The sequence below is a fragment of the Rhea pennata genome, chromosome 1, assembly GCF_028389875.1.
Source record: "Rhea pennata isolate bPtePen1 chromosome 1, bPtePen1.pri, whole genome shotgun sequence".
Classification (NCBI taxonomy): domain Eukaryota; kingdom Metazoa; phylum Chordata; class Aves; order Rheiformes; family Rheidae; genus Rhea; species Rhea pennata.
Genome location: NC_084663.1, coordinates 4,924,644 through 4,949,883, shown reverse-complemented (window position 1 = coordinate 4,949,883; position 25,240 = coordinate 4,924,644). Strand labels below are relative to the sequence as shown.

At 43.4% G+C, this 25,240-nt stretch overlaps 1 protein-coding gene across 1 annotated transcript in view; it reads left to right on the top strand.

The window, feature by feature from the left end:
• SFMBT2 (Scm like with four mbt domains 2) overlaps nucleotides 1–25,240 on the top strand; it is a 112,635-nt gene that overhangs the window by 12,217 nt on the left and 75,178 nt on the right. The window contains exons 2-4 of the mRNA XM_062580475.1: nucleotides 2,460–2,621; nucleotides 8,538–8,632; nucleotides 11,101–11,341. Of these exons, the coding sequence (XP_062436459.1) occupies nucleotides 2,516–2,621; nucleotides 8,538–8,632; nucleotides 11,101–11,341 (442 nt within the window). The 5' untranslated portion in view covers nucleotides 2,460–2,515. The remainder of the gene's footprint in view (nucleotides 1–2,459; nucleotides 2,622–8,537; nucleotides 8,633–11,100; nucleotides 11,342–25,240) is intronic.

Here is a 25,240-nt window from a genome sequence, read left to right as displayed (position 1 = left end):
AAGTTAATATACACTGGGGATAAGCAATATATATGTTCTGAGGTTAGCTGCACTCAAAATACTCGTAGTATATAATACACTTAATTCATTAGCAAGTCTCCTGTCAACAAAGAATAAAGATGAAGTGCTGTAGTCGCCATCACAGTGGGGAAGTGATCATTATTATTTATGGAGTGCTCAGAGTATACTAAGCACTTTGCAAAGTGGCCAACAAACCTATTGCTCTAAATAGGTTTACAGTCTCTCTCTTGTCAATGTTTTTCTTTCCATAACTACGTTCCTGTGAAAGGAGGAACACAGATTGCTGATAGGGGTCCAACTTTGACTCAAGAGCTGTCAGTTGAGGTTTGTATTGTCCTGCTTGGTATCTTCCTTCTGTCAATGATGCTTTGTGAAACAAAATGGTTTTAGCATGGATTAATTGCGGTTGCTGCAATGCTGCCATGATAACTCCAGCAGCCAGTCCCACCACGGTTTAGTTAATGAACATCACCAGTAGACTTTTCATGCTCCTCATCTTCTTCAGTTCCTTCTGTGACTGCTCACACACATCCATTTTTCTCGCATTTTTCATTTGAATGGCCTTAAAAACTGGGAACGAAAAACCTGCGACAAAGCATTCTCCCTCTTTCTAGTATATAACCACCACGTCTTGCCTTCCTGAATATGCTTCCTGGGTTGTAAAAGTTGAAAAAATTCCATAATATTTTTACAATCTTACTACCTCCTGCTTTGCCTGGCCTCTGGCAAGAAACTTCTTTCCTACTTCTAGTTATGCTTCTTGCAGAGCATTTGGTGTTGGCACTGCCAGCATAGTCCTCTAGGTCATGCTACTCTTGGAGGCATCTGCAGATAAGCAGGAATGGTCCTCCACATCAAATATTCTGCACACACATCTTCCCCAATGTCTGTCTTTTCTGTAGCAAACCTTGTGTGAGTAGCTGGTTCCCTCTGTGCCCATAACCCAGACTCCTGGTTTCTCTTTCTCAGTTTGCCTTTGATACCTCGTAATTCATCACTAGCTCAGTGAGTTTTGTGGAAAAGCTCACTTTGGAGTTCTCTTTTTAACAACTCCTAAAGCGTATCTCTAAATATTGTTTGTCTGGTGGCTTACTCTTGCTAGAAATATGTTCCTCATTTACTCCCATATCTGATTCAAGATCTGTTCTGTGTGTATTCCCCTTCTTGTTTCATTTCTCATCTCTGCATGTTTTCATTCTACAATGTTTTTTACTATGCTCGTTCCTGCTAGAAGGATCTCCCCTCTTAATATAACCCAGTATATGCCTGAGTTAATATTTGCTATCTTGCCTGCTAGTGCAGTTTCCTTAGATCAGCCTTCAATCATTCATTCAGAAGAAAAAAAAAATACAAACAGCACTATTTTAGAATAACTGTATTTTTCATGCTGAACTTCATTTTCTAGAGCCTTTCTAATTTCTGCAAATGTTCTCTTTTCAGTGCTTCCTCTGCTATTTTATCACAAATATTCTCCTTTAGAAATTCGAGTATTTACAGAATGAGGTATATCTCATGCAGTGTTGGCCATCAAAAGGTTGGATGCCAGAGGCTGAGCTTGTCAGAGGGTGGTTGAGTTGGCCTTTCTTGGCTGCCTCTGTTGGAATGGGTTATTCCTTATGGGCTTGTCATTCAGTATTGCTGATGCTGTTATCTCAGTATCTTTTCTGGTGTTATTGTTGTTATTGCTATTACAATATTACAGTTGTTACTGTTTTCTGACTTTATTTCTATGATACATGGAGGCCTCTGTGCTTTGGTTTCTGATCTTGAAGGTCCCCTATAAATGCATCCCATACAGACTGCACCACTCAGCATTGAACTCTGCCCATGGTAGAAGTATGAGGCTTTACCGAAACGGCGCTCGTTTATAATGGGCTGCAGTCTTTGCTCTTGGTATCCAATCTGTTTAGACTGAAACAGCAATGACTGCATCTTCTCTGCTCCAGATTGCTGTGCAGAATGGTGTCCTCATTGGAAGGCTGGCAGGAGACATGGCCAAAGTGTAGATAGTGGAGACAGTGAGCAGCAATTAGCTTAAAAGAACCTGTCTCTCAAACTTTCCTTCAACCACCTTGTTTTTCCCTAGTATGGCTCTTATGTAGGCAGATAGATGAGGTATAAAAGGTGAGGATGAAATAAAAGATGGGATGCAGTGCTGAGAGCCTGAAATCTAGTTGCTAATTTTTCATTGACTGCTGCAAGTTCTTGAACAGGCGTGCAAGAAGGGAAGAGGTCCCCTGTTGGGTTCCTTATCTGGCTGCACCTCACCTCAGAGGAAGCATTAGTGAATGTTTGAGGTGTTCCGTGTTGTAAAAGCAGTAGGACCAAAGGGATATGATCACAATACAGGAAAACTTGAACGTGGTAGGAACATTTGAAGGATTGGGTTAGTTTGGGTAGAAGAGGCCACTCATGTTTTCTTTTTCTTTTCCATTTAGCTTGTCCTCTGCCAAGTCCCTCCTTCAGGATGAATTAGGAAGGGAAGGACGGAACAATGGAGACAAGGGCATCTTTCATCGCCAACATGCAAGAGACCCAGCACCTCTCTCCAGAGAAGGGTCAGAGTCCTGCCAACGGCAACAGGGAGCAGTTTGATTCAGGTGGGTTCTTCTTCGCTCTAGTGGTCACCTCCAGACCACCTTCTGTTACGGCTAGATATGGGAAGTTGCGGCACTTCAACAGACTCTCTGTAGGGGTGGGGATAGTCCCATTGCCAGGAGAGCGTGGATGGCAGCTGTATGCCTTTACTTTTCGGAGTTGTATGAATTGGACTGTGCCCCACATCATGGAGTGCACATGTGGGTCTCTGGTTGATGGATCAGGAAATTTGAGCTTTTCTTCTTCTGGATATTTTCTACAGGACATTTTAACTACTAAAAATTTAAATAAAAAATAATGGAAAATCTTTCCCAAGAGATGAGAATGTGTTCTCCCTGCCCCCACCTCTGTTTTCTTTTTTTGGACTTCCATGGTTAAAGAGAAGAAATTAATATTCAGAAATTACAATATTTCCCCTCCATTTTGATCCTTCATCATCATTTCCTGTAGAATTTTTCTCTTGAGTGTTTCAGATGAGGAGACTTCACAGACATTAGCCCAGCCAGGAGAGCTGGTTATACATTGTCCTTGTGCTCCCGGGTATAACTGAACACTATGCAAAGCTCTGAGGTGGAGCCCTAAAGGCTTAAGTATTCAGTTGGCCAAGTTTTGGCATCTTCACAGTAGATGTAGAATAGTTGCCAAAACTTCCATTTAGGGTCAGTGGAGAGAAATAGTCAGTGTGATTCCTCACATCCTAATGCTCAACTCCAAAATGGGACAGGAAAATCTCAATGAAAAATACCAGCTTCTTTCCATTGACTGAAAAGGACCTGTGGGCAGCTGCCTTGGATGCAGACATCATGTTCTGGTTATCTGAAGCTAAATGAGACGAATCTCATTCCTTTGGGATTCCTCCTTTGGCATGACATTTGCCTCTGGGCCCATTGAGGTCCTACTGAAAAGCTCAGGGTGGGTTTGACCATTGCTCACGTTGTCTTTCTAGGTGTCAGTATGGCTCTAAATGGTGAAAAATTACAGGCTATAGGTGGGCTGCTCTTGTATGAGAGAACAAGGTATTTGGTTTTTTTTGTTTATTAGTACCTAGGAAGGTGAGTAGTGGATGGTGTGATCCTTGTGGCACTTAAGGCGCCTGGGTTGACACCCACTCCTTCCTTACATTTACCCTGTAGCATGGACTGAGCGACCAACTTTTCTCTCTTTGTGTTTTCTTCTGTTTGTGAGGCTTCCTTGCCTAGAAGTCAGGAAGTCAAAAGGATTTAAGTACATAAATCCTCCCTGAGACCTGGCTGCAAGCTTCCAGTCATTTCTGCTGGAATAAGATGATATAACTTCCCATATCTAGCCATAACAGGAGAAGACTGCATCGTCAGCTGAAGTTGCACGTTATGGTTAGAGCCGACTTGCTGTCTTTCTGGTGCCAATGTGGGAGGCCCCGCTTTCTGCCATCTCTTCTCTTGCTCCATTTCTGTTGCTTATCAGACCTTGTGCTGCTTCAGTCCAACTTGCTTACACAGCAGACAGCTAATCCATGAAAACAAGAAAGAAAAATTTTCTGCTAGCTTGGTGAGTTGACCTAGCTGAGCATAAGGTCCTATGAGTACCATGTGCTGGAGAAGAATGGGACCTCTCCCAGTGGCAGTGAGTTGTTAGTTTGGAGCAGCTGTAATCTATTACTTTGTTCTTCTTGTGTGTTTATGCAAGAGAGTTCAGCTGATGAACTTGGGGAGCACAAGGCTAAGCAATCAGCTTTGTACAAAAGGGTTCATTCTCATTTTGCAGTACTTGTCTTGGTGCTCATATGCTTGTAGTTTTTTCCAGAAATCTTTTAATTTCTATAAAAGGGATCCTTGACAAAAGGACCCTGAGTTTTCTGTTCACTGACAATGAATTCTGTCATGAATACATCTAATGATTTTAAATATGTAGAATCAAATGGCATAGCAATTTGCTGCAAGTGCTCCAATTTTGAAAGATGTTCTCCTTCAGGCAAGCTTGGGAAAAATCTGTGCATTTGGAGCAACAGGTTATGGGTCTTTTTTATTCCCCTTATTTCCCGTAGCTGCCCATCCTGAGAGGCTGATGACAGCTGAAATAGTTGCATTTTTATAGTGCTAATGCATGGAGGATCACAGAGCACTTTAAAGCCGTTGAGAGGCTCACAGGTAATGACTTGTTGATTTTTATTTGCCAGCCTAGGCTTGTTTATACAGCACCTTATTGTAGGCTAGCCAGGCTTGACTGTTTCATTAAAAAAGAGCACTGGGCCTAAGCACCAATAATTGGAAAAGGAGCTGATATGTAAAGTAGGCCTAATGCCAAATTTGTCATCTCGCAGGGAGCTCTGTGAAATGCTGGCACCTGGGGTTTTGCAGCTCTCCAGCAGAGCCAGGACTTTGTTCTTGGAGCACGTGACTTGAGATTTGATGAACAGATTGGCTTTGTGATCACCGTTCCTCGAGTGAGCGCTCATTATTGTCTTATATTAGAAACTTTGCATTTAGATATCTGTCTTTTAATCTGGGGATCTCCAGACACTTGAGAGATCAGTAAGAGGTGTCCTCTGCTCCTCAGTAGTAGGACCTTTTTGATGTATTAGGGGGTTTGCGTACAGTCCTGTTCAACATGCTGATAGGATTGTGAGTGTATCACTGGGTCTAGATCTTGGGCTGGTCTGGTCCCTGGGCCACTCTGTCTCTGTTCCAGATGGCCCTACTGCAAGATTTTTACATGGGAACAGAATCCATAAAAAAGATTTGGGAAAGTTAGTCCCTTCCAAATCCTTTGTGATAAAGTGAAGCAAAATAAAACACTGATGCCATGATGAATGAGTTCTCTGACATTATTTTTACAGACCTTGTAAAAGTAATTTCCTGATAAAGCAGATAAAATGCTGTAGAGGAGTCAGATTTGTGATGTGTTAGGCAGAAATGGATTGATGGTGCCTCCTTCCCGGGGTCCTGAAGCCTCTTTACTTGCATTTACAAAGGAGAGATCTGAGGGATTTTTAAAAACAAATGTTATTTGTGAGTTTTGATGGATTGGATGTGAATGTGCTTCGTGTAAATGGATGTGCCAGCAATGTCCAGTTGGCATCTGATAGAGATTGGGGCTCTTTGGGTTTAGTACCTGATCTTTGCTTTCCCCTTTTCCTTTTCCTTTACATCCTATTGGGGAGCGGCAGGGCCAGTGACTCTGTGGTGGTATGGCATGAGGTGGGGTAGGTCATTACTCTTACAGTCTATTAGAACTGCACCAGAATGGGTAATAAGAAGGGTAGAAGGGCTTGTTGCATCCATAACTAACACCTGTAATGCTAACATAGCTAACTTTCTGTTGCCGTGTTCTGGAGTAAATACTGTCACCCTGGAGACATTGCTCCTTACAAGGGCTGGAGGTTATATACTTATTATTTAAAAATCCCTTGGATAGTTTTGTGGGAAGGAGTCATTTCCACAGGAGGCTGGAGGAAAGAGTGATAATTGTCTAGAGTTGCCCAGTAGGTTGGAGCAAAAAGCAGGATGAAAAGTGTGAAAATACATGGAGCATCAAGTGCTGAAGGAAACATCTAGTGCCTTAAAGTGATAGCAGCTGAGGAGAGGAGAAGCAGGTGTCCTGTCCGAGTGAGGTGTCCTGACTTGGAGATGTCCTTGGGGATACTGAGCATCTTGACACCGTAGAACAGATGGGTGCAGTGGTGAGCAGAAAATTGGCAGAGAGGAACCATAACCAAGGAGAGCCTTCAAAACCTGCAGCTCTGCAGACTTTGGCTTGCTGTGAGGGCAGGTTTGTCCTGGTAGCACACGGAAGGTATTTGTAGTTATGGGTTTTTGCCTTTTGCTTTTCACATCAGATATTGCATCTTCTCTATAGAAATATTAAGGGCTATAGTCAAGTAGCTTAAATTCTTAAGACTTTGTCAGTGGAGATCTAGGTACTTCTGTAGGTACCTGGAAGAACTATCTGGGAGGCAAAAAGTGAGGTCCTGATTGCGGAGATACCTAGTAAGAGTCAGCAGGGAACAGCAGACACAGAAACTGGGGCTTATGTTGCTGGAATATGGCTTTGAAATACCTACCTCTGGCTGTGTGGACTTCAGCTTTTATTGATTATTGACTTCTAGTGGGGCTGGGATTGGTTCTGCTTGGACTAGAAAGTTGCTTATGCAGAGGAGAGATTTTACGCTCGAAAGGGGTGTCTTCCTCCCCATCTTGGCCCATCTACTTGTGGGCTACCATGCTTTTAGAGGCTAAGCTTTCGAAACCTCTGGATCTGATGCTTCTTTAAAACATTAACTCCACAGAGCTATAGATTTTTAAAGTTGAAGGATTGCCTTGATCATCTAAGCTGCCTGCCCACCTGCTCGATACAGATGAGGGAAACTCTCTTAGTAATTTTTGCACCAAGCACCTGCCTTGTGGCTAAGCTAGGGCTTGTCTTTCAGTCAAAAAATGAACAAACCTCTCCTCCTGATTTGACTATTTTAAATGACCCAGCTGCTGTCATGCCTGGAAGTTTTTGTGATGACTGCAAGAAATAAAACCTATCCTTTACTTCTGTGTTGATTTTTGCCTATTTTCAGATTACAATCGTGGGCAAGTACTATTTCTTGCCCTACTGAGCAGGAGAGTCTTGAGAACACCCACCTTGTCACCGGAGTAAATGCTGAATTACATCTTCATCTTTCAGAAGGTTGAGTTTGTGGCAAGGAATCAGACTTTAGTTTTGATCTAGCAGTGTGCAAAGTGTTTAATAGTGGTGACAGCTCAGTATTCCTCTTTGAACTCCCAGACCGACCTTTTCCCTCTGCCAGTTCAGTCTTGAAAACCTTTCTCTGATATACCTTTTTTCCCTGGCATGTATATGTCTGGCTCCATGGGCAGCAAATAGAACCTATTTCTTCCCCCTTTAATAAGGAGAAATTTCCCACTGCACAATATAATTTTCTGGTTCTGAAAAATGGAGACCTGTAGCAATAATTGCAATAAATTAACCCTGCCGTTTCTTCATAAAACTGTCTGGGGAGGTTTCTTAATTCAGTTTGTCATGAGTCACTTTAATTACATCATGACCACACTGATGAATGTTTGGGCAGGTAAGGGTCTTGCTGAGTTTGCCTGATGAATGCTTATTGCAAAGGGCTCATTGTTAGACTGTAAATATTTTTGCTCTGGGGATGAAACTGAGATTTGCAAGATTGCCTGGAAACAAAATGAAAACAATTGGATTTGGCTGATTTTTCTGTAAATGAAAGATTTATTTTTAATTACAGTGTATGTTTCCACGATACTCTGAGGTCTATGCTCCACTCCGCTTGGTGCTGGTATATAACAGAAAGTAGTAATGTTGGCTCCTTCTCCATGGAGCAAGGTTGGGGCAACAGGGAGGAGGTTCGACACAGAGTCCCAAATCTACCGAGGGCGAGGGACAACAGGGCAAGGACAAGAGGAGAGTGTAAGAAGGTAACCGCGGTCTGGTGAGAGGCCCTGGGTTTTTTATTTTTATTTTTCTGGGAGGAGGCAGGGGGAAGCAGCTGTAACTAGCACTCCTGGAGGATCCCTGCTTGTGGCACGAACATGGTCATTGAATCCAGGGATAGCTGATGGGCAGCCAGGTCCCTTCTAGTGAGAGAATTCGCCAAATAGAAAGCACAAGAGCACAAGCACTTTCTGCAGTAGGACAGAGTTTGTTCCTCTGATGCTATGAAAGCAGAAGTGTTTCTGGTCTGGAAACGTTGTCACTGCCACTGAAGTCACATAATCGCTTGAAAATATTATGAGAGCCAGTCAAATTAAGTAAGCACAGATCTTAAAAATGAACTTTCTATTTTCTGGTTGCTATTCTTACCTCCAATATGTCATTGCAACTTTTGTCGTCTTTTGCTACGTGGTGGTTTGCTTTTTCCTTTCATTATCCCTTTTTTTTTCCTTTTCTTTTTTTTCCCTCCTTTTAAATAGATGAGGGCTCAAGCATTGAGGACACAGACTTCAACTGGGATGAATTCCTGGAGGAAACCGGGGCCAGTGCTGCTCCCCACACCTCGTTCAAACACGTACGTGCTTTGTCAATGCCTTGTGAGCTCTGCGCGTGTTGCTTCTTGTTTTCAGTGGGGTCCCGGGTGCAAACCAAAGTGGAGAGATGGGGAGAAGTTGGTCCTCTGAACTTCTCTGGTGACTTCATTCTGAAACCTGCTAAAACTACTTTCCCACATCTTACTGAAATCCTGTCTCTTCCCTTTCCATGTGCAGAGGTTTTCAGTGGGAAGACCTAGGTTGCCATCAGCGTTTACCTCCTGCCTATGCTGAGGACACCTGTAAGTTCCCTAGGCTGAGTGCTTGGCTGTCCCAGTTGTGTGGAGCTGTGTGCATTTGACACAACCTGCTGGGGACACGGCCAAGCTCTTTGTGGTAGTTGTGCTGCTGCCAGCCCTCTGACTGGTCTTTGGTGGGCTTGAGGTATCTGCACTGGCCACAGTCACAAGTCGAAGCTCTGTGCCTACCCTACCTCTGCTTCTCATTCAGATTTTCCATCTCTGAGGGATTATATTGCATTCCCTCTGCTTATGCTGAACTCTGTGTTCTCTTTCTCTGTTTTTCCTCCTCTCTTTTTATTCACTGCTGTCCATCCCAAACCAGAGATCTATCTCACAAGAGGGTCTTATTCCTCTAGAGCTCTCCTCTTGATGCATGACTTACTCCTTAGCAGGGTCACTCCACGCTACGGTCCAGCATTGCCTGTAGTGAAACTCTCTCTCAACCTGCTGCTCAGAAATACTCTCTCAGGAGCGTCAGAACCAAGTGCTTGGGCAGATGATATCCTGCCTGGGTGAACAAGGCTCATGCAGGCCTTAGTGAGTCCTGGAGACGCTGTGGTAGTTACAGCACTGCAACTCTGCAACTCTGGTCTGTGTTTGCACAATAATATTGAAAGTCCCTGAAATCCTCACTGACCAAGAAGATTGGAGGCATCCTTTGAAGAAGGGAATCTGTCTCCAAGCAGAGCCTGTTACAATCAAGGATGCTGTTGTTTGGGACAAGTTGCCCCATCCACAACCAGTTATTTAACACCCTCTAATCAGTTCCACCTGCCTGCTCTCCATACATTGCCTTCTCCTGCTTCAGCTTTCACCTGAGGACAGAATTGAGACAGGATTGAGACTACACATGAGCTCTTCTTCATTACAGACAAGGATATGCATCTGTGACCACGTCAGTTGGGTGGTGTTTTTACTGTTGCAGGAGGAGAAAGGAGGAAGACTACGAATGAACTCTTATTGTGGATTATTTTTGAGGATCCTTAGAATAACAAGACCTTACCTTCGGACTAAGTAAACTAGCAATTGTCACAGACTTTGTGACAGTCCAGTCATTGGTGCTGATAGAAGTCCCTCTACAAGTAAAGGCATGTAGAGTGTTGTGCCTTGTCTATAACAAATGGATTTGGCCTGGCAGTGCTGGGATTATCGTAACTGGAGTGGGTGAGTGAGGGAGGAATACTGACATCCCAGAGGAGCTCAGTTTTGTCTCTGCAACTTGGCATTACCAGTCTGAGAAATCAGGTGGCCAGGCAGGCTATAAAATATTAAACTTTTTGAGCAAAAGTGCCACTTAAATGAGAACTTAATCATACATGCTTAAGACCAGATTTTATAACCTCTCTGGTTTCAGTGGGTGGTAGGGTACTCTAGAAATCCCAGAGCCTGTCCCTTAGCATCTCACAAGAGGTTGCAGGGAACATTTTAGATGGACTTCTGAAGACAAGGCTGGCATCTGAACCGCTGGACTGGCTTCCACCTCTTCTTTATCAACAGTAGCTGGAGATGTCCCATGAGCTCTTGGGAGATGTTACAGATGTGCACACAGCAGGCGTTAGGGTTTAACAACAGTTCCTACAGTGTTCTGGGAGAGATGCGCTAGTATGTCCAGTGTCCTTGGGCAAGTTACCTGTGACCTGTCCCTGCTGAGGTAAATGGGAGTGACATCTCCATCCAATGGCAAGACAGTGGCCTGAACCCATGAGTGCGAATTGGTTGTGAATTGATGTTTGTCACAACTCAAGAGGTGCTTCAGTGTTGCTATATGACTAATTATTATAGCTGGACCTAACTCCTAGAGGTGCTCAGACCCTGCCCTTCCACTTGTCCTGCAATTTTGCCTAATGGAGCTGTACAGTAATAAAAGTAAATTCCCTTGGGTCACACTTCACCTTTTTCCCCATCTTTAGTGAGATTTATGATGCTTAGGTATGTACTAGCCCTCTCTCAGTTGTAGTACACCTAAGGTTCCTGTGGCAGATGCCCCTTTGGAGCATGTAGGACCTTGCATCATAGGGATATGTACCAGGGAAGCAGCAACGGTCCTGCCCAGAGAAGTTACCAGGGAAGTGGTTCAATTAAGGATCACAGCCAGCTCATGGCCTTCCCAAAATTTGCTCTTTATGGGAGGTATTATCTTGTTTGTCTTGAGAGGGCTCTCCCTGCAAAGGAGAAAAAGTAATAACATGGCTTTCTCATTTTGTAAGGTTGAAATCAGCCTTCAAAGCAGTTTCCAACCAGGAATGAAGTTAGAAGTGGCCAACAAGAGCAATCCGGACACATACTGGGTAGCTACGATTATTACAACATGCGGACAGCTATTACTGCTTCGTTACTGTGGCTATGGAGATGACCGCAGGGCGGATTTCTGGTGTGACGTGATGACAGCAGATCTTCACCCCGTTGGCTGGTGTACACAGAATAACAAGGTCCTGATGCCTCCAGATGGTGAGTTCTGTGCATTTTGCGAGGGTCATGCTCCTGTATTGGTCCGATGATTAAACTCCAAACTTCCAGTCCACCAGAGCCTCAGCTGGTGTTGGGTGATGCAACTCTACTGATGTTATTGTACAGCAGCTCAGGGTTGCGTGTCTGCAAGTCAGTGGATGATTCAGTCAATCTAGAAAAGGAGTTTTTGCCCTGCTTGTTAAGAACAGAAGTTTCTGGAGAAAACTGACTTAACAAGGAAGTGTCAAATTGCAAAAAACGTGATTTTCATCTAGGGAAAAAAAGCTGTCCTGTAGTTCTAGAATGGAAAGACCAAATTCTTGTTTGTTCTAGTTCTTTCTCACTCAGATCAGTTTGGATGTAACCAAAATCAGAATTTGGCTGTGCATTCAAACTCTTCACAAGTTTTATTCTGAAATGGAAAGTTAAGCAGAAAGTTAAAACTTACAATTGCCGGATTTTTGCAGCTTTTAATTCCAATAGCAGATACATAGATTAAAGCCAGCAAGATTGGGTTGACATCGGTTAGGGCACATTGTGAGTGTCAGCTCTTAAATGTGCAGAAACTGAAGGCAAAAGTTGTAGATTAGTGCCCCGTGTGGAACAGTTTCTTTAAAAAAAAAAAAAAAGTTTTGGTTCCTAGCATATAAGAAAAATGGCATCTAAAAAAGGTTATTGACTCCATGCACCAAGTTTGTTGTAGGTGTAGGAAGCAAGAGATGAATATTTAGTCTCCAGCTTGCGAATGCGTTTAAGAAAAGCCTTGTTTAAGGATTCTGCTGCTGAAGTCATCCTTTTGCTTTCTGTTACAGGTGACCGTTGAGAAAGTGTATGTGCTGTTTCTGTGTCATGCATGATTTCTCCTGGTTTCGTCTCAGTTTCTGCTGAAACGTGCTGTCGGGACAGTCTTTGCACGTGTCAGGGCTGAAAGACTCATTCCTGTCTTGCATATGCCATACTGAGCTGAACTGTTATCTCTGGGCTTCTTCTGATCTGACTGTGTCTTCTGAATAAACAGAGGGTTGACTGCCTAAAAAGGAGAGAGGGGAAAAAAAAAGTCAGTCTTTAAGATAGATATGGCTGAGAAATCTGTTGGCTTGGCACTAATAAATCAAGCTAACGTGAGAGGTGCGAGATTTTTTTATTTCTTTTATCGGTGTCTTAAACTACCTTTTATTACGTAGATTGTAATCAATGTTGCCAGGAAGCGTACAATGCGGTAAACTAAAGCTCAAAATGCCAGGGCTGAGGGGTGAGAGGTTTTATTGACTTGTGACAGAAAATAATGATTGTTTTATAACCGGAGGCAACTGCTTTCCATGGAAATGTTGGAATCTGCTCTTTGGGTTGTGGCTGCTTTCATGTGAGCTGTCTTGCTTGAGTGACTGCAACTGTGCAGTGCGTCATCCATCCGTTCTCCTCGCGCCGGGTGACGCAGCTGTGTGCCAAGGTGGACCCTAAATTTGGGCAACTGTCTTGGTCTTTTTTTTTTCCCTCCCTCCTCTTCTCAGTAAATAAACTGTTGAGTAGATCTTAGTTTAGTTCTCAGAGCAAAATACCTTAAATTTTCAATTTAAGTTGCAAAGTTAATGAAAGTTGCAATTTCAGAATAGATTTAAGGCTATAAGAGCTTAAATTGTTTTGGGGAATGAGGTCTAAAAATGTGTAGAAATGTGTAAAATCTGAGCCTTCAGGACTTCTCTCTCACCTGTGCAAAAATAGAGGTCTCAGAGGTATTCCTGAATCACAGCGGCACCCACGGATGTTTGCCCACTGGGTTCAGCCCTGTGGACCAAGGTGGGTTTTCAAGAGAAGGTCGCTCCCGTTCGGGCTCCTCGGTGGAGAGCCTGGGTTTTCAGAAGTGCCCCCTGTCTGCTGCAGAGAGAGCTGGGCTCGGACTGATCTTTAGAAGTCGTTTGTGAGTACTAGACTCGTTGTACTGAGTTGTCTGAAGTTACTCTCATGGTTAATTGCTTTGCACTCAGTGTCAGTGTCTCCTCTCAAACGTTATTGCAGTCCAGAATTTTATCTGGTGAGGACTGCAGGACCAAACCTCGCATTGCTGCAGGAGGAAGTGCTGTTTCACGCGAGCTCCACCAAAGTATCTTGCCTTCAGCATTACATGCTGTTCCGTTGCCAAACCTTTGGAAGAGCTGAAAGCCAGCTCCAAGTTAACGTGGATTTCCAAGGGCCTGATTCTGCACAGCTCGATTGCAGCGAGGATATCTGTTGGCTAGCGAATACAGGACCAGACCGCTGCATGCAAACGGCGTGGCCGGGGCCAGTTAGCTGTCGTGAAGATTTGTTTGTAATCAGGAGTTGAAGGCTCTGGTTAATAAGCAGATCTGCGCAGAGGAACTTGTGTAACTGGCAGGATCCCAGCAGTGGGACGACGCTTTGTTTCTGCTTGCGAATCAGATAGGACTGATTGGCGCTAGTCTTATAAACACGATGCCAGACAACACTGCTGCAGAGTGATCGGGTGACGAATTTCATTAGATAGGAGCGAGATTGAGGGAGGGAAGGGGAAAAAAAAATGTTCAGTTTATCAAATCAATGGAACTTGATTTAATGTTCAGTACAGAGAGAGCTTTCAAGGGGCAGCTGCCAAATAATTATTGTTTATGATCCTGATATAAGGAAGTCGTTTAATTTACAGACTGTTATATTATTATTTATGGGGTGACGTTAGTATTGCATCATGGTGCCTGTGAGTATAATGTCAAGTCATGTTACATCCCTACCCTGACATGGTGCAATAGGACTGAGGGCCAAATACTCCGGTTTGCAATAAAATAAATTGGCTTATGAAAGGATAGTGGTGCTGCATGTTTCACCTTCTACCTCTCTTCCCTGCATAGAGTCAAAGGAGTAAAATTATAGTTACTGCAAGCTTTGCCGTTAATTATATTTTTCTCATTACAAATCGGTGTGTAATTTGAATTGCAAACTCAGCTATCCTGGCAGAATAGATCTGTTTACCATTCAAAGCAAAATGAAAATTATTTAAATTAGTTAATATAGAACTCATCTGAATGAGTTGGATGTTTATTCATGAACCAGCTTGAGGAAAGTGTGAAGCTGTCCTTATGGTCCGTAGCTTTGGCACCAATTTGTTCTAAAGTCACGTCCTGGGACAGAGGTTTCTTTTTATTGCTTATTAACCGTGAGTGTGGACTGGTGGGTAGCTGCTACCTGGTGCAGCTGAGTGTGAGATTTTTCTTCTTTCTGTTGAGGTCCTTCGGTGGCAGTTCCTATGAGGAAGGGCAGCCTGATTCAGAGTTCATCGGCTGTGCTGGAAATGGTGGGAACTGGTTTCTGCGCTATACAGGTGGGGTGTGACCTAGGTTTTCCATCCATTAGTTAAAATCTTCTCATTATTTTAACTTATATGAGAGCAGGGACAGCCTTTATTGCCTGGTGTATCTTACCCGAGCATCCTCCTCCTCTTCAGCACAGAAATGAGGCAGTTGTTTTTTCAATGGCCGTCATCCCCTGAGACGTATTAACAACTGAGCATTAAAAATTTGTGTCTAACTAACCTTTCCATTACTAGCAATTCCTTTAGACGTGAAAGTAAAAGAGGTTTCTTGCCTCCTTTGGCCAGTTATCTCCATGTACTGTTTTCCTTTGTTGGTGACAGCTGGGTTCATGGAGACATTTGCCATCGGAGAGAAGAGCAGCGTGGAGGACCTGACAAGCATAGTAGCTAAATTATGCGTCGTGAAACACTCGGGGAGCAGGAGCATCTCTTGATTGACACGTGGGTGTTTTTGTACAGATTGCCGGTTTACAGCTGAGCCAACAGAGCGGAGTCTCTGCTGGCGCTATCTTAACGCGTTCTGGGAGGCACCAAAGACACCGGATGACGAGGTGGTTGTGTGCGCTTGTAATTGTCGTGGCGGCTTTGCTTCAACCGTGTCGACAGATCAAAATTCAGCTCGAGCGTTGCCTTGTGCGAATCTGTCCGATGATCTTGAGGCTGCTCTCAGTGCAAGTGCGGAGGTGGAAGGGCATGGAGATGTAAAGATATACGGAGATCAAGGTCCAGGTTCTGATACTAGAGGAGCTGGTGTAGATGGTAAATCATCAGAGCACCGTCCCTTCTCAAATTCTGTGATCAGCATGGTCCATCAGACACTGATTGTATGTGGAAAGCAGCTTTACTTATCAGTTAACCCCATATAAGGAGAACTAAAACTCAGATCGCTGATTCTAGGACATAATGAGTCCCTCCTGCATGGTGCTGAGCTCCACCAAGAGCCCAGTATGTCATTAAGAGTTGTAGACAGAAAACATTTTGGCTGCTCAGACTTTCTATGAAGGCAAACATCATCATATGCTCACAATTTAAAGTAACTAAAGATTGTTGCTGTCTTCCTACATAACTCGTGACAGATTAATTTTGACCTTAGATTCAGGATGAAGGAAAGAAGTTCACTCAGATGGTCAGGTGCTGGACCTGGTTCTGAGCCGTGCATGAGTGAAAATTCAGAAAGTTGACATCTCTCACTATGACCCAACCTACCTGAGTCGGCCATGGAGCAGACTTGGAGGTCTAATCAAATATTCCAGGATTCAGGCTGGAGTATTTAACTGCCCCCCTTCTTTTTTTCCTTTCTCCTTTTCTTTTTTTTGAAGCCATATTTGTGAAGATTACTGCTATCTAGATCTTTTCCAAGGCAAAATTGTGCTCTTCGAGCTCACTGCCCTAAGCAAGACGAGAAGTGGATCTGGTTGGTCATGTCAAAACTGGGGCATGAGGACTCCCCAGTTGCTGCATAATCCAAAGATGATCTGCTGTGTTGCATAGTCTGCCTGTGCCATGAATAGATAGATTTAAAAACAAACAAACAAACAAAAAACTTAATCCCATGGTAGGAGGCACTGTTTGGCTTTCTGAGATGAAGTAACCACATCTTGCCCAGCTCCAGAGCTGCTCCCTTAGAAGGTGTTATCGTGGATATTTTTTTTTAAACCAAAACCAACTTTCCCTTGTTTTTCTTCCTCATCCTGCCTGCTGCTAATCTCATGCCCTAGGAAATAAAAAGTTAACTGGGCTTGCAGCTCCATAATATAATGCAGGTAGAGGGATCAGACAGGCAGCGAGCACTTCTGCTTTTGTCTTTGAGGAGTTGGCTTGCCTCCATCAGCTTATCTGAGATGACTTTGCTTTTCTACCAATGTAATTGAGGGCAGATTTGGCCCTGGTTTAGCTCTTTCACTGGAGGCTTACCTGAAATATTACTTCCTAAGAGCTCAAGGCTGGAGAAAATCAGTAGGCACACACGGAGTTTGTACTGGTTTACATCAGCTAAGAACTGGACCCCTGAGCCAAGGAAAATGAAAATCGGAAATCTTCTTTGGCAGGTTGTACTGCCAAATGCTGTGAATATTGCTAAAGCCTTTTTTTTTCCATTTTTTTATCTTCTTTGCCTAATCCATATCCCCCTTTTCCATCAAAACTGAGTTTAGACTAACCTAATGTAAATAGATTGTAGGATTTCTTTATTTTAAACACTGCAAATGACTCTTAGTACAGTGTTTTATGTGTGCTTTTCAAGTCTACTTTAGCAGAGTATTAATTATGCAGGGATGATGTTAGCATAAATAACTAGTCAGCAAATAAATGTCAAATATTCTATTAGCATAGTAGGCAGCTTTATGCATTGGCACAGAACATTTAGCAGATTATTCTTAACGAGCATATAAAAAATAGCTTTTTTTTTTTTTTTTTTCCTGAGGTCTTCTAATGATTGCAGAGGGGAGGAGTAACAGAGGAATGAAAACCGCGCCAGCCTTGGCTGAGGAGTCTGGGGTGTTTGGGCTGCAATTTGCCCTAGCGGGAGCAGTGTCAGTTTGGCTCCATTGGCTCTTGGGAGCCTGCAGCTGCGGGAGATTGCTGGGGTGTGTCATGGCTTGGCATCTCCCCCCATGTCCCAAGCAGCCCCTTGCAGGGGCATGAAAAATAAAAATATTTTCCTTACAGCACAGCGAGGGGGGATGGGTCTTGCAAAACATTTAAGTAGGATGCTTTATTAAATGCAGCGTTTTTGAGCGTTGTCGGTTCTGCTGGGTTTAAAGTCGGGTGTTTTGGTTTTGAGTTTTTTGTATAGCTTTTCAGGTCTAGAGGTGCAGTTGCAGACAGCTGTGCAGGGATGAGGTGCTGGCTGCTTTGTAAGGCAGACTTGAAAGTAAGTGGTATATTCTGGTATTTTGGGTGTGAGGCTCAGATAAAGAAACGGGAGTGGGAAGTGGGAGATGTCTGTTTGCTTGAGCCTTAGCTGGGACCGTGGTGAATGATGGAGGCTATCACGGGGAAGCTCTAACCTTTTACTTTGTTTTCATCAATATTCTCCATTTAAAGAAAAAAAAAATCATTCCCCCCCCCCCAAAAAAAAACAAAATCAAAACAGCTCTTTCTGGGATTAAGCCCCCAAATATTGTCTTGAATCACTGCAGTGCCTCGTGGTGTTCATCTGTGGTGCCATGCCCTCCTTGTGCTTTTGCCTGGGTTAGGCTCTTCCTGCGAGGTTCTGGGCTCTCCATGCAGGGGCCCCCTGAGATGCCACCTTCTTAACGCCCCATGAGATGCTGTTGCGTTCAGGTGACCCAGTCCCTGCCAAGGAACCAGCGTGCGAAACCACAGGATGATTTAGTTTTTCAGCGCAAAAATCCGAAGCTTGAACACGAAGTAGGCTCTGCTTATCAAAGGCAAGAAAACAACACACTTTAATCAAAACCTAATTTTCCACCAAGAAGCAGTTTCAGCAGAAACATTTCCAGCAAGCTTAGTTTCCAGGGACAACGACATCTGCTTATGCTATATTTGTATTTATTTATTCTTGCTGACAAATGGAGGAAGGGAAACAGGAGCAGGCCCACCAGGGTGGTCTGTGGTCCGGTGAGGATGCATGCCATGGCCATCAGACCACAAAGGATCCAGTGCAGCACCACCATTACCCAGTTTACACCCATTTTGAGCTGCCTTTATATTACTCAAGATTACATGAGGAAATTAAGCCTGGCTTACACCCAAATAGGTATCAGTGCAATTTAGGTGACAGTTTTGCTGATGCAATTTGCCCTGCATGGTCCTAATGCAGATCTTAGGTTTGTCTGCACTCTTACGGATTAAAAAATAAAGAAATAGATCCCTATTTCTAACTACAACTTCTTCTCATTCCTGTATGAGCTATGTAGTCAGTAAAACTATAGTAAAACTATATTAGGTTGTTTTACAGCTAACTCAGAGGACAGTGTAACCCTGTTTATGCTAGTCCATTATTATGTTGGCTTGGAGCATGGGTTTGATCCCTAGCCTGGCTGACGGCCAAGAAGGAGTTCAAGAAAGGGTTTTACTGATGGAGTGAGTTTTGATAACAGATGGCTTGTGCATACCGAGACTAGAACGATCACCCTTGCAGACTGCTTTTGGTTTTCTTGGGTGGATGTCTGTCCTGGGACAGTTAGGGCATCTTTGGGCCCTTCCGCAAGGGAAGGGAAACCTCTAAGCATGCATCTTTTGGCTGGTGTGACTCTTGCTCCCCTGTATTGCTGCATGGTGCATACAAATGCATGACTTTGCCGTTTTTATAAGCGCTCCATTAAGCAGGCGTGAGGTTTAAGCCTATGGCATTTCAGCCAGGCACGTTTCCTTGCCGTAAGCTTCAGCAGTCCCAAGCTGCTGCATTGCACTGTGATGCTGACCTTGTTGAAGCATCGTCTTTCCGAGCACTGGGCAGAGCCAAGGGATATTTCTGGTGGGAACGCGTTAAAACTTCCCCTTTGCCGCCTTGACTCTCCCCCTACCAGCAGTGGTGGCCCTTCGCCCTGTGCTTTCCCTTTGCCCCGTGGCCAGTAGCAATGCAACGAAACGGCAGCGTGCTCTGCAGCACTGTAGCAATCCGTATGGGACAGTGCAGGGAGAGCTGAAATATTTTAATTGCAACTATCCTGTAATCAACTGCAACTATTACAATCAAAGAAGCAGCACCTTGCATAGAGAAATAGTGGAACTGAGCATCGGGCTTATTGTGGTGGAAACTCAAAGTCGAACCCTTTTATAAACAGTCTGGGGCGAGGGGTGGTGAGGGAGAGAAAGGAAAAGCAGTGATTTTCCTGGACCATGACAAGTTATAAATATATCCTGAGTGAAACTAATAGTGTGCGGCTTTATGAAAGATTTAATGAATAAATATTTCATGCCCACATGGTGCTTCTTCAGTAACACGTGCTGTCAGTAAAAAGCAATAAACAAAGAACCTCCTTCAGGGTTTGTTTAGGCTTTTAAATTAAACTAATTTAATCAACTTTTTCAGTCAAGCTTGATATTAGTTCATTTCTGTACACAGCGCTGTACTTGCATCTGTTTGTTTTCTTCTGATACCTGTTCTCCTGTTGGGAATGTGCTTGAATACCAAAGTGAGAATTATTCGATCCATCCTGCCCATATGGTATGAGTTTGTGTTTCTAGGATCTGATATTTCCTGTGGTCCTACAGCTCGAGGAGGCAGCCGTCCTTTATTGTGCTGGGTTGCAGCCCTACGTGTTGGTTGTGCCCTTGGGTGACGTTTTTGTTATCCAGCGGGGAGATGGGTTGAGCCTCTGAGCTGGGTTGCTGTAGGCATTTAGGAGGTTGATGCTCCTTGTGCTCCTGCCCGGACTATCAGCAGCCTTGGGGCTTGGGCATGACAGTGTGATTGCTTCGTGATTGGCTTTCACAACAGGTGGCTGGGATGACATCAGGAAATCTCTTAACTCTGTGCTGTCTTTGCAATACTTAGAAAATCCATAGCAACTTGATTTTTAACTTGAGAAGGGTAGGACTATGGCTAATTGATTCTTCCAGAGCCGAGCTGAGCAAATGAAGCAATAAGACACAGCAAAGAGGTAAAAACAGGAGTGCCTACAGGAGCAAAGCTAGTTTTGGGAAGGCGTCTGAGAGTAGAGCTTCTCAAAGAGCTGAGAATCGGCTCAAGTGTGGACAATGTCTTGTGCTTTTGCAAAGGATGGTGGATTTTTTCCATTTTGTTCAGCAGGTGCCTGCCTGGAGTGGGACATTTCTCAGCTTCTTTTTCCATAGAAAGGAGTAAAAATGCACTTTCGTTGACATCCGCTGATCTGGAGCCACTTGTTTGTGTAGTAGGCAGCCTTGAGAACTGAAGTTTGTCCCTCTGGGCTGGATAAAGTAGGTCTGCATGGGCTCGTACCACATTTTGGGCTGTGACAAAGAAGGCTGGCATCAGTAACTGAGGAAACTTTAATTGTCCAAATCCATGTACTCCATGTAGTATTTTTTTTTTTAATGTTGATTATAAAGTCCTGCTGCGGATCTGTGAGGTTGTGTCTATATTGATCAAAGTCCAAGCTGTTTGCACAGCAAAAATGTTCAGTTTCTGATAAAAGTGATGGACTGGAAGCAAAATTCCTCACCGTAGTGCTGAGCTGCAGTAGTTGACATATCTAGAGCTAAGTGTTGGTAGGTATGAATTTTGCTGAGATTCTCAAACTCTGATAAGAAAAGCCTATTTTGAAGGGACTCTAGCTCAGTTCAGGATGCTCGGAGGGTCTGAGATGAGCAGTTGAGACCCTGCAGCTTTACCTTCTGCTGCTCGTGATTCTGGTCACAGTGAGAGGAATAATACCGCAACCATTAGCGTGACTAAACCACCTGACATTTAGAAGAAGTTGTGCTGGAGGAAAAAAGATGTGTAACAGAAAGAGTAATTGTAGTGCAGGGCCAGACTGTGAATGAGGAGCTGTATTTCCAGGGAAATATCTGAAGAAAAGGTTGGGAGCAGACATCAAGCTTTTCTGTGACGGAAAGCTTCCTGAGTGTCCTCATTCTTTAGCAGCAGATGGGATTGGGCGGATTTTCAGCAGGTGCTGAGTAATAGTTCTCTGAAAATCAGGTACCTTTGACACCACTTCAGCTAGAATGTCCTTCTGAAGAATGTAGCCAAAAATCTTTTACATCTATTGTATAAATAGCAAAATCTTCATCCCAAGACTTTCAAGTGTTAAAGGAAAAAAGGATGTAAGTTATTTTAAAGTCCTGGTGAGGCTCCTAAATAAAAGTTTGGATGAGGAGATGGCAAGTTTTGGAAGTACTGGCTCTGGGGCTCTATGTTGAGTCATCAGTTGACATCATCCGACTACCTTGTGCAAATTGTGTAAATACAGGACAAAATGTAGAACAGTCCAGAATCTGTAAAGTAGAAAACTTTCAGCTCTGTTTGGAGACTTGGTGAGTTCTTGTCGTGGAGACTGCCACATTCTTAGTCAAGAAAAGCCCTGAGAGATGTGTATGTCACTCATGAGTCTGTAGGTCGCCACACCTGGAATATCCAGTGGTGCCTACTGTTGTTCTTCCACTGTTGCACATTTTTGGGGCATGTACTCCAGAGCTGTGGAGCTAGAATGCCCTGAAACCATAGAAAAATGGGACAACTGGCCTAATAGTGAATCCAGACCACTCTCTTTGACATGGTCAAAGTAATGTCCAGGTAAATGGGTTTTACAAAGTATTCTTTAAAAATAATAATTGAGGGATTCTAAATGGCCATTCCTGGTAATTGCTTATATTCCCTTTCCTTAATTGTCTATAATTTCCCCCAGAGGAGTTTTGGAAAGGAAATGCCATCTCAACTGTAAGATGCCTAGTCTTAGCTAGGTAGTAAATACATTGATATAATAAGTGAAGCATTGACAGACTCTTAACTAATAATCTTTAGAGACATCTACAGAGACATAAAAAACCCTGTCATCCATATTCTAACCCAGTTTTGGGATTTTAGAGAAGAAAATGGCTTCTTGCAAATTGCTGTGGGAGACAGGAAGGATAATGAGCACAAGGAACCTGATCCAAAGCACCCTGAAGGTGGCATACACGTTTCTGCAGTGGGCTGTTTTGGTCAGATCGTAGGCTATTTTGTGCATATTAGAGTTGAGCAGACTTCAGTGGCTATTCTCTGTTCCTTTAGGCCAAGGACAACTCAAGGTGTCCAGTGGCATGCCTTCAGCAGACCATCCCTTCAGATACCTGATGAGGGGCACCTCTGAGTTTGAGCGTGAGGAGCATGCAGATAGCGATTTGAGGAGGTTGCTAGTGGCAGATGCAAGCAACAGCATGATCCTGAGCCAGCTGTGACTTGGGCTTGATTTTTCTCTCATTACACATGATAATGTGGGCTCGCAGTCGCTGCAGAAGGGGCTTGCTTCCTGAAGCAGACCATATGCTCCAGGAGCCCCTGGAGGTAGCTGTTGTGCAGTGCAGAGAATTTAAGTGACATGTCTATAAAACTTTTTCCTGATGAACATCAGAAGACAATTCCTTTAATACAGATTCCAAATCCTGGGTCAATTGTGGCCCCTGTTGCATGGTATTGGGAAGGATTTTGCTGTGAATTCCTGGACACTTTGTTTTTTGTCCTTGCTGTCATCCCTCGTCCTCAGTTTCCATCTCTGTTTGATTTTGACCACAAATTATAAATGAGTAAATAAGGTTAAGGATGTGCTGAAACACTTCCTGATTGACAGTTGATCTTCTGACAAGAAGGTCAACCTCCTGTGTTTGGAGTGAAAAATGCCTTGTGCTATACCTGCACTGCTCGGACTAGATGAACAAATGAGGGGAAAATCAATGTTTTAGGTTCGTGGCATAAAAATGCAACTATTTCACAACCTGCTGGAGTTTGTATATAAGATGCATCCAGAGAAAATGCTTACCAAAGTTGGGAAATCATTGTGCAACCTGCTGCACATGCTTTAATTAAGAGACTTGGACATGGTGAACACAGAGCCTACAGAAATGAGAAGGAAATTCTGTATTTCTCCCCCATAGTCACTGGAGTTTCTGGCTAAGTGAGGGATCTAAGCTCTGAGGATTTGGTTTGGGAGCTACCTCTTCTATAGGACTATGTTTTCTTTCCTTTGATCCATTCTGCTGTCATCCTTGAACTTGTTTGCCTTGATATTAGCGGGTGGCTCAGTTTGGAAGCTTTCATTCCAGCAGAACACGTAGGAAACTTATTTAGAAACAAAAAAGCCCGAAAAACTTGGAGGAAACCTTGCATTCTGAAGATGAGGTCAAGACCCTGGAAACCAGCTGAGTGAACCATAGCTCTACACTGAGATGTAGCAGCCTTCAGTTTAGTGGAGAAAGGATTTGGGATCATCAGAGCATCTTTATCTCCAGTCAGTGTCTGCTGGAGTAAAGAAGAAGCTTAAGTTTTAGAAGCCAAAGGAGGCTTGGAGCATTATGGAAAAGCTAGTGACATTTCAAATCCTGCAACTCGTAGTTAGTGTCAGATGATGTCTTGCATGATGTTCCATGTTGATCTCAGATGCAAATCTAAAGTCTTCAAAGCTTTTGTATGTGTTTGGTTTTTTGATCCTGCGATTTATAGTTCAAGTCCTTTTCTAGTTTCAAGTGAGGAAAACACATGTTTAGCAAGCATAAAACGTACCTGGATGGAGTATTTCTTCGATGATGTTATGATGATCATGAATTTAGATCTTGTGCATAGGATGTTAAGCACCTCATGGGGCCTGGCTGTGTTAAGACCGTGCCATTAATTTTGGGAAGGATGTGTGATGAATGTTCATAAGGCCCTGTAGGTTCTGATGTGTGGCGCTTACATCACGCGTCCGAGGCTCTAAAGTGATTAAATGGGATTTGATCATTAGAAGCAGGCAGTACAATTTTGATTAATTACTGAATACGCTGCAAAGTGCTAGGTGAAGTCTTTTACAGATGTTTCTATTTTCACAGTGTATCAGAAAGCAAGGTCACAGCAAATGAAGCTTGCCACCTATTTCAGTAGTAATTTTGAAGCTCACCCGTCAGGTCGTGGGGAGGATCAGATTTCCAGTCCTGCCCCAAGGTCTGGGTGAGATTTGGGGAGAACCATGGGCCAATCTTTAAATTAGACATAATACATGCTGATTTGCCATTTTTGCCCCACAGCGCTGTGTTTCCGGCAGCTCCTTGGCACCAGCCTTGTACCTGAACCCTGCCAGGGTTTTCGAGGTCGGTGTCTTTCTATCAGTCTTTCTTACCCAAGGTAGATCCATGCTGCTTGGGTTGGGAGTCTATCATGAAAATAGTTATGACTTGTTTTTTTTTTTCAAATCATTGCTCATGGCTCTGAAGGATGACATGAGTTGAAGACTGCTGGTTGTGGCCAGCCAAGTAGAGACTTGTTTCACCTGCTGACAGCTGTAACACTGAATAATCTTGGATAATGCAAGACTAGATGCTTTAATTTTAGATAGGTCATGTAAGGTGAGATGCACCCACATATATAGCTTCTGGCTAAAGGGAGGAAAACTCAAAAGCCAGAAATGTGCTTTTTGACTCACCTCTAGGACTTATACTCATGCATGTCTAGTGGATTTGGTAATGGAAAAAAATTCATAATTCAGCCTCGTAGTCTGCTTTAACCTAAAGTCTACTAGTGCTTTAACCACTAACCGAAACTTGCATCTTTCTTTTTCTTTTTTCCTTTTTTTTTCTTTTGGAGCTTTCCACCAGAGCTAAGAAGTGATTATCTTAATTATTCCTCTGTAATCTTTTAAACAATCTAACGCCTATAATAAGCTATAAGCATCGTCTCTCCTTGCTCTCATTTTCTTGTAGCAAATGAGAGAAAAAAAGAAAGAAAAAGAAAAAAAAAACAGAATGTATTTCTTGGACATCAAACCCCTATATATATGTGTTTATATGCTAGTACCAGTGCTCATAGTGGATTTTTACTGTGGACTCCTGGCATTGATAGGGGAAAAAAGACAATAGTGCTGTGAGCTGGTTTATTCTTTATGTAAGGACATTGCGCTGCTGTAAATTTGTTGCATTTTACAGAGCTGTCTCCAAAGAATAACCTTCAGGATATGGCT